At 40.5% G+C, this 10,029-nt stretch overlaps 1 protein-coding gene across 1 annotated transcript; it reads left to right on the top strand.

Moving 5' to 3' along the window:
- Positions 1 to 520: 520 nt before the first annotated feature.
- Positions 521 to 3,738, top strand: LOC4326475 (cytochrome P450 709B2). Its single transcript, XM_015777153.3, has 5 exons — positions 521 to 832; positions 992 to 1,215; positions 1,804 to 2,057; positions 2,363 to 2,744; positions 3,260 to 3,738. The coding sequence occupies exons 1-5, from the start codon at positions 553 to 555 to the stop codon at positions 3,689 to 3,691; spliced, it is 1,572 nt and encodes a 523-aa protein (XP_015632639.1). The 5' UTR covers positions 521 to 552; the 3' UTR covers positions 3,692 to 3,738.
- The last annotated feature ends 6,291 nt before the right edge of the window (positions 3,739 to 10,029 follow it).

A 10,029-nucleotide genomic window follows, 5' to 3' on the forward strand; every position in this document is an offset into this window, starting at 1 on the left:
GAGAAAAAATGATTTCATTATTAATTTTACGACTGACGCGAAGTGCTAACGAGCTTTGAGCTTGATTAGGTGCAGTTGGTTCGTTCGCATAAGTTATCTGTTTCATATATGCAGGTAATTTTTAGGGCAACACATTGGCTTAGTTTTCAGGCACAACTATAAAAGTGTGAGGAAGAGGGCGAGTGCTTAAAAGTTGCATGTCATAATCTTGAGATAACGGTTATGCAACTGTTTATCAATTTTAGACAAAGATTCACAAACAGAATTCAATAATTATGTAATCCTTATCTTGGGTTGGTAGTATTTAGTTTGCCTTTTCTTCACGGTTGGTGTCTTCTTTTTTTTGAACTATTTTATTTTTGTGTGTTACGTTGTAATAATTGGTTATAGCTTGTTGAGCAAAGGCCGAAATATTCTATTCCATTGTCTTAAAAAAAAAAAAAACTCCCTCAGCACGATCAGGCCATGCTGAAGAGCACTATAGAGTTATATATATTTACTACTGCTATAGCAAAAAAATCTCTCCACTCACAAACAAAGCACAAGAGTAAGATGGATGTTCCTTCTGTTGTGATCCCCATTTTGGTTGTGCTGGTCTCGAGACTCCTGACAAGCGCCCTGGTGCACCTGTTGTGGAAGCCCTACGCCATCACCAAGCTGTTCCGTGGGCAGGGCATCACAGGCCCCAAATACAGGCTCTTCGTCGGGTCCCTCCCGGAGATCAAGCGCATGAAGGCCGCCGCTGCCGCCGACGAGGTCGCCGCCGGCGCCCACTCCCACGACTTCATCCCCATCGTGCTGCCCCAGCACAGCAAATGGGCCACAGATCACGGTACGTACGCATATGCTTCTTCCGGCCAGTGATCCCTCAGCTAATTAAGTTCATCATCATATCGATCTGTGTAGTACTCCTTAATTATTCAGTGACCTTTCAATCGATGAGTGATGTGATGTGATCCGGCCACGTATGTACTATGTATGTATGGCACAGGGAAGACGTTTCTTTACTGGCTTGGCGCTGTGCCGGCCGTCAGCCTCGGCAGGGTGGAGCAGGTGAAGCAGGTGCTGTTGGAGAGGACGGGGTCCTTCACGAAGAACTACATGAACGCGAACCTGGAGGCGCTGCTGGGCAAGGGCCTCATCCTGGCCAACGGCGAGGATTGGGAGCGCCATCGCAAGGTTGTGCACCCAGCGTTCAACCACGACAAGCTCAAGGTTAATTAGTTACTCCCTCCATCCAAAAATATAATCATTTTTAGCATAATAACAAGTCAAATATTTTTAATTTTGACCATTAATAGTAAAAAAACTTAAAAAGATCAATCATATAAAATAATCATATAAAATTGATATTTACTAGATTTATCATTAAACAACCTATCATAATATGAAACTCTTTTTATTTAAAACATCATAATTTTATAGATATTATTAGTCAAAGTAGCATCTCGGAGACTGTGTCAGAATCCAAAAATACTTATATTTTAGGACAGATAAAGTAATTCTAGCTCGATCAACTGCGTGTTGTGTGTTACTGTCTTCTTCAAACCACGTAATTAGTCTTCTTTCTTTTTCACCGCTTTCCTTTTTTTTTTCATCAATATACACCTAAAACTAATAGCACAAAAGGTTATATATAGCCGATTTAAATTTAGATTTAAATATTTTTATACAAAGAGAGTGTTTCTATACATAATATGCGTGTCGAGTTTACAATATATATATTTATTATATTTCTATATCTGACATGTTAATTAGCCCTGAATTAGAGGATCATATATATCTTTTGTGTCGATCTCTCAGTTCATGTCTGTGGTCATGGCGGAAAGCGTGGAGTCGATGGTCCAGCGCTGGCAATCACAGATACAGCAAGCTGGAAATAACCAGGTTGAATTAGACCTAAGCAGAGAGTTGTCAGAGCTTACTTCTGATGTGATCACCCGCTCGGCCTTCGGTAGCAGCCACGAGGAGGGCAAAGAGGTCTACCAAGCACAGAAAGAGCTCCAAGAACTGGCCTTCTCATCATCATTAGATGTGCCAGCTCTGGTTTTTCTAAGGTACTAAATACTCTTTTCTTGCCACCTAATACATCAGTTCTTATTTCTTCATTCGTAAACTACAACTAATATATACTTCCTCCGTTTCACAATATAAGTCATTTTAGCATTTCCCACATTTATATTGATGTTAATGAATCTAGATAGATATATATGTCTAGATTTGATGTGTTAATGAATCTAGATAGATATATATGTCTAGATTCATTAACATCAATATAAATGTGGAAAATGGTAGAATGACTTATATTATGAAACGGAGCGAGTAATTTTGTTTCCTTGATCTTATGGTTGTTCACACGCAGGAAATTACCAATCATAAGGGGGAACACACGAGCTCATCAGCTCGTCAAGAAATCGAGGACCATGCTCATGGAGATAATCGAAGGACGGCTTGCCAAAGTCGAAGCTGCCGAAGCCGGCTATGGCAGTGATCTTCTTGGACTGATGCTGGAGGCGCGAGCTCTGGAGAGGGAAGGGAACGGCCTGGTTCTCACCACCCAGGAGATCATAGACGAGTGCAAGACCTTCTTCTTCGCGGGGCAAGACACTACCTCCAACCACCTCGTCTGGACGATGTTCCTGCTGAGCAGCAACGCTCAGTGGCAAGACAAGCTACGGGAGGAGGTGCTGACAGTGTGTGGAGATGCAATTCCAACGCCCGACATGGCTAACAGGCTGAAACTGGTACGTTGAACTTTGTCTGACTGCGTCAGGGTTTTCAATTTCGAAATTGGATTTTTTTGCCAGGGGACCGAAATTATCGAAATTTCGAAAATTTCAAAACGAAATTGCAAACCTACTCTGAGTTCGTTCGGATAACTTGCTGCGGCAATTTCTTCGTTCTGCACGAGCACGCTTTCAAACTGCTAAATGTTTTTTATACAAAAGTTTTTTCAGAAAAAATGAAATAAATCCATTATTCCAGTCTCAATTAGTCATACGCCTTTCGGTTTGTCTCGTTTCCCATTCCAACAAAAATCCTGAATGAACCGCCCAAACAATCTTTTTTTTTTAGGAAACAACAGGAGAGGCTCCTACCCTACTATAAAAAAAAAGATATTTACATAGTTATGTGTACAAAATTAAAAGGAGTATGCCCAAACAAACTCACCCTTCATTTACTCCATCCATCTATCGATTCATTTTAATTTGTTGTTTTTGCCCTCATTTTGCATGAGAATTTATCATTTGGCCTTCAGGTTAACATGGTTCTCTTGGAATCACTGAGGCTGTACAGCCCAGTAGTAATCATAAGGAGGATTGCTGGTTCAGATATCGATCTTGGCAACCTAAAAATTCCCAAGGGAACTGTGCTTTCCATACCGATCGCCAAGATACACCGGGACAGGGATGTATGGGGACCCGATGCCGACGAGTTCAACCCTGCAAGGTTCAAGAATGGCGTGTCGAGAGCCGCGAGCTACCCAAACGCGCTGCTGTCCTTCTCACAGGGTCCAAGAGGTTGCATCGGCCAGACCTTCGCGATGCTAGAGTCGCAGATCGCGATCGCCATGATCCTCCAGAGGTTCGAGTTTAGGCTGTCTCCATCGTACGTTCATGCTCCCATGGAGGCGATCACCTTGAGGCCCAGGTTTGGACTTCCTGTTGTCCTAAGGAATCTCCAGGGATGAGATGGACCGTACGTACTATTATATATTATACAGTGTGTCGATCTCTACGGTTCGTGCCTTCATTATATATTTGCGCAATTTTCCTTTATTTATCCTACGGAAAAGGTAATGAGTGAAAGTGAATACTGTTATCCAGAAGAAGCAACACACATTTTGGCTGGAAAAGTAAATGAATAAATTCTACTCCGGCCACTTGAATATATATTACAAAGCTTCTATGTTGGTCTAGAAATATGCAACAGAAACTCAAGGTACACTTTATGACAAAGTTAAAAATTTGAGATTTGCTCCTGTCCCAAAAAAAAAAAGTACCTCAAGGTACCAGTACCTCACGGTACCAAATCATTTCCGATCATTGGATCTAATTAACAATACCCGTCCTATCCAGCTAGATCCAATGATCGGAATCGATTTGGTACCGTGAGGTACCAGTACCTCGAGGTATTTTTTGTTGGTCTAGAGCAAATCTCTAAAAAAATATAGGTGTATAATACTCCTGTCCCTTCTGCTACATTTCTTTGTAGGATCGAACAACGAAATTTAGATCGGATAGACCGCATGTCCTCTGCCGGTCTAACCGCACTTGTGCCGCCGGTCTAACCGGTGTAGATCGTCCGGTCGAACTGCTGCCGCGTCGCTTTCTGTCACTGCAACCGTCACCTTCTATCGCCGCAATCATCACCGGTCTGACCGCCGAGGAGCCACCGGTCTGACCGGACAGATGTCTCCGGTCTGACTGTCAGTTTGACCACCGCACCTGAGCAAACACAAATCAAAGATCTTTCAAAATAGATTGAAACTTTATTAGTTCTCTATGTGTTTACAAAGTGCAACAACAACACTCACAAAAATCTCGACTAAAACTCGAAACCTTTAACTTTACTCTCAACTCAACTCTAATCGATACCGGGAGGCTACACCCTCCCTCTCTATATATACCCGAGGTATGAAGCCTAAAGCCACGAACCAATCTTGTACAAGTCGTCCTAATCTCCTAGGAAACCTTCCCGTACAAGAAACAAACTTTACAAACTCCAATTGTATCAAATTTGGACTCCCACCAAATTCAACTCCGCATCCCATACGCATATAATATCTCCATCGTATGTCATATGGAATCTTCACCAACTATGTGTATTGATCTTTAGCCTAAGCATCTCACATGATATCCTGACCGTCTGGACGTCATCTTCTCAAGTTGACTCCCGATCCATCACCGGCAACACTCTCCCGAGACGCCAACTCACCTACACATGCTTCAACCAAGAAACCATATCCGAACACAAGTTCTTTCTAACTTGACTCATTGTTAGCACACAACAATACTAGATATATACGCATAGTATCCATCTAGAAGCCATAATCATAGAATAATCACAAATATCCAAAATAACAACCCGAAACCGAAACCGAAACCGGCACAGCGTCGGTCGGTCAGACCGCGGGCTGGCTGGTCTGACCACGCGAATACCGCCGGTTTGACAGGCTACCACAGCCCAATCTGACCGGACCCAAACAAATCGTAATCCCTGTTCATCATATGAAAATCCAATCATCTCCAAAACTACTTCACCAATAATCACCAAATATCAATACTATTCTCCCATATGTTATTGGATTCCATCATATGAAAATCCAATCATCGCCAAAACTACTTCACCAATAATCTCCAAATATCAATACTATTGTCCCATATGTTGTTGGATTCTTGTTACTTGAACCATCGAACTGGTATAGCCTGTCCTCACCAATGCGAAAAGACGATCAAGAAAATCCAATGGTTCAAAAATCTACTCGATCTAAATCAATTAAATTCACCAGCGCCAGCAACTTAGGGCACCAGTTCAGAATGGATTTAGGCATGCGTGGCCAATTGAAGGAGAAACTATTTTTTTTACATTGCTTAATTAAATGAACTAACTAACGTAATACATTTTGGGATGATGTTACTATTTCTGAAATGATTCTGATCGCCTTTATTTCAAAAGTAGTTACCCATATAGTTCCTCTCCCCGATCATGTTTGGACTGCTGAAGTCTTCGTGCTGGAGTATACAAATTTATCTTGTGTGAGGCCCCACAACACATGCATTTTAAGAGTGCTGGAGTATACTGACCGGCCCCACACACGGGCACATACGGGCCTCACACCCGCGGTCCACTAGGCTTTGGGCGGCTTACACCACCCTGAGTGTGCACAAGCACTAGAGATTGTGGGTTTGCGTACACAGTGGGAGAGTCTCACACTCAAGAAGAAGAACCACAAGGCTGGTGGTGGTCACAGTGGCATTCGTTCGTGGCCGCAATGACAACAATGACGACGATGCAAGTGATAATTCCGATGACAACGGGCGCATGTCGGACAGGAAGATAGGGAAGTGCTACAACTGTGGCATACGTGGGAATTTTGCCAAGGATTGCCGCAAGCCAAGGAAGGAACATGCACTTGTCGCAACGGCCGACGAAGAGCCGTGTCTCCTATGATGAAGTGTATGTGAATTATGCAAGTCATGATTAGGGGAGGTATTGTTAGCATTAATCTGTCATGATTAGGGGAGGCATTGCTAGCATTAATCCTTACTTGCATATGTATTTAATCTTGTATGAGTTGCTGGTAGCTAGCTAGGAAGGTGATATGTTCACGTGCGCATGTGTGTCATGCATGTAGGTGGTGGTTAGTTAAGTATTGCTTGGTCTATTAGAGATCAGCAATTGCATGTGTTGCAGCTTGACTAAAAATTCATTGAGACTGAGAGTAGAAGTAGCAAGTTAGTTAGCTGTATGCATGGTTAATCTGTTAGTTAATTAACTGCATGTACGTGGGGCTAAAGTAGGCTTACATTTTTTCACTTGTTGGCCCAAAACCGGGAGACATTGGTCTAACCGGGAGAAAGCCTTAATTAACTGCATGTACGTGGGGCTAAAGTAGGCTTATAATTTTTCACTTGTTGGCCCAATACCGGGAGACATTGGTCTAACCGGGAGAAATCCTTGCTACACCCCAAAAGCTAGCTCAAGAGCCCCCGTCACGTCACAACATTGGTGCCCACTTTTAAGTTGGTTCAACTCTAACTAAATTAGCAATGTGGGACTATTCCTAACAATCTCCCCCGTCACGTCACACATTGGTGCCCCTCACAGCACTGACCGGCCCCACACACGGGCACATACGGGCCTCACACCCGTGGTCCACTGGGTTTTGGGCTTACTCCACCCTGAGTGTGCACAAGCACTGGTCCACTGGGCTTTGGGCTTACTCCACCCTGAGTGTGCACAAGCACTAGAGATTGTGGGTTTGGCTTTGATACCACTTGTTAGCCCAAAATCGGGAGACATTGGCCCAACCGGGAGAAAGCCTCGCTACACCCCAAAAGCTAGCTCAAGAGGTGAGGGATTCCCCCCGCTTTTAAGTTGGTTCAACTCCAACTAAATTAGCAATGTGGGACTATTCCCAACAAGATATTGTAGTATGTGGATTAGAGTCCGACATCTTCCCTCACCACAAAGGAATTTTCATCTTATCAATAAACGTCTCATATTTGAGTGTATCCTTCCGTATAAAAATAGTTATACAGTATTACTAGCAGCTACGAATCAGCTGATGCATAATCCGTAACACTGTCAACTAGTATCTACATGGTAGCTAGCATCATGTCAACCGGCCCTGTTCGAATCTTTTGAAGATTAATTGAGAAAACTTTTTATATAAAAGTTGTTTTAAAATATCTTCCTAATGCGTGATTAATTGAGTTTTAATCATTACAAATTAAAAAAAAGATATATATTTGATATTTTAAAACAACTTTTATATAGAAAGTTTTCGTACAGAACACACCGTTTTGTAGTCCGAAAAGCGTGCTAACGGAAATTGAGGTAAAATCTTTATCTTTATGCGAAAAGAATGGGGCCCTCTCAATCTACAACCAGTAACTTCAACTTGGCATGAATCTTTTGAGCTGCATTTAAAAACAAAACTTACCCTAGAACACCACTTGAAGGGAAAGAATGAAAACTAATTAGCCAGGAAATCCAATTATTATTCTCAAACTGAACTTGTCTATTATAATATATAATTTATTGGAAAGAGAATCACATCACACATTCAACATGTGTATTATGCTCGATGCAAAAGTATATATAACGCATATAATATTTATATATATATGGTCTCTAACTTATACTGTGACCATCAAATTATACCTTGTGAGAGGATGAGGTAGGTGGTGGGCCATATATTAATGCTATGGTATATATCTATAGGTAACTATTGTATGGGTAAGCTATTAAATGGCTATATATGACACGACAATAAGTTATAGCCAATAGTTGGTTATATTATTAGCCTTGATCAAATGTGTTATGTACCATGCGCTCAACGCAAGAAAGCAATGCTAATGTGTTGTTTGGAATGCTAACACATTGATAAAATCGAAGTTCACGATCGTATATATCATTATAGTCCATAACTTGACCGATTTGTATCTTATATTGCTTCAACTTTTTAGTTAGGCCTTTATTTCTATGAAACATTTGCTCTTAGTGCGATTGGAGCCTACTCTAATGCTAGTGCAAGGAAAGTTACTACGTTGACAATATTGATGTAACTTTATTCAACATAGTACTACCGGTTAATTAAAGAACTTTTGAAAATTGGCAGGAGATAGCGATTCTACGTTCCCTGGTACTGTACAACATGTGTATTAGCGGAACCGTATGCACATTTGACCACAGGTTAGAGTACATACATGTTGTGCAACTGCTGTGTTTAGTCAGTGTTGTAGATTTACTCCCCATATCACGAAGCATACTGAAAATTAATTCCTAGGAGACTTATTACTACTGTACCAACACTGGACAACAAGTCAAAAACATGGATATGTGATGTACGTGATAGGAATTGGATTTTAAGCCTTGAGAACACAACCTTTCAGATAAATTAAATTATGGTTCCATATATCCCTACAGTTGGAAAAAATTGTAATAATGCCATCTCTGTGGTAATGTGGTACACACAGAGGCCCATATGTTATGTGTACTTGTTATATGACAAGTTTGGAAATAATATCTTGGGAGACTTAATGTAGGTACGTCAAACAACCATTGGTGTTGAAAAAGTTAAGAAATAAGCAATTATGCTATCTTCATGGCAACGTGTATTGTATAACCTTTTTCATGGAACTGTACTTATGGATGCTCGTGTGATACAGTACATATATGTCGTATTTAGTCTATGTATGCTTGACTTACGACCAAATAGTTTGGAAATAAATATCGGAAGACTTAATGTAGGTATAACAGACATTCAACACATGTGCATGATAAATAGAGTGGATTTTGAGGGCACATATCCTCGTAACCTTTATTTATTTTTTGCATAGGCTCTATATAATTGTATAATATCATGCAATAAAAAATATATTTGTAAAGGAAAATAAATAGATCATGGTATATCACACTTCCGAAAACAAATATGCTTAATCAAATTTGATCCGAAAAAATAAAGAATAATAAATTCAACGATAATACGGCGGTGATTCTAAAATTCTGGTTGTTTCTGTTTATTTTCTCCATATATTGAATTTAACCTTGATATTCCTTTCATGTGTTATTTTATGAAACACAAAACAAACAAGGATGCTTATATACATGCACATACACAGTTGCCCTTATGAACTCTTACATGTATACCATACCCTAATGAGATTAATGAAATCACCACATGTGTCTCGCAGTCGACGTGTATATATTACTCCGTCGGCGATTCTAATATTTAGATATTAGTCAAAGTTTACATATCTTGACTTTTCAAAAATTATGGGCATACTAAATTTTAAGATGGAGGAAGTAGGAGGAAAAATGTGGAGAGAGAGAGAGATGGGTAAATCTTATGTATCATTCACGTGAGACCGTGTATATGTATCAGAAAAATACAAAATATAATTTTGACTTATTTTGAAGAAAAAATATATAAAAACTTTGGATCCCACAATCGCCACTGATTTTGGTAGAAACTAATTGGGATTGGGGCTAGGGATGCAAGTGGGTTGACCCGCGGATCCTCTTATAGGTCAAACAAGTGGTAACCCGCAGGTTCCTGCGTTATCACCCGACTTGCCGCAGTCAGGATCAATCCATGAACTCACTTATATATCAAATTAGTAGGTAACCCACGGCTTACTCACTAATTTTTTCCTATAAGCAGGTTCACGGGTTGGCCCACTTGTTTTCCTAATTGGGGCCATACAAAGCTTGTTGGAAAACCAAAGTGATAGAACCTATTGGCTATTTGTAGATTAAAAATTTTATAATGATGTAATCTCTGAATAATGTGTATTGTAT

Source organism: Oryza sativa, chromosome 1 (assembly GCF_034140825.1).
Source record: "Oryza sativa Japonica Group chromosome 1, ASM3414082v1".
Lineage (NCBI taxonomy): Eukaryota > Viridiplantae > Streptophyta > Magnoliopsida > Poales > Poaceae > Oryza > Oryza sativa.

Bases quoted from the DNA above. Each gene is read 5' to 3' on its own strand.
- LOC4326475 (XM_015777153.3), top strand. From the start codon at position 553: ATGGATGTTCCTTCTGTTGTGATCCCCATTTTGGTTGTGCTGGTCTCG. The intron at 833-991 runs GTACGTACGCAT...TGTATGGCACAG, and splicing joins CAAATGGGCCACAGATCACG to GGAAGACGTTTCTTTACTGG. The intron at 1,216-1,803 runs GTTAATTAGTTA...TCGATCTCTCAG, and splicing joins TCAACCACGACAAGCTCAAG to TTCATGTCTGTGGTCATGGC.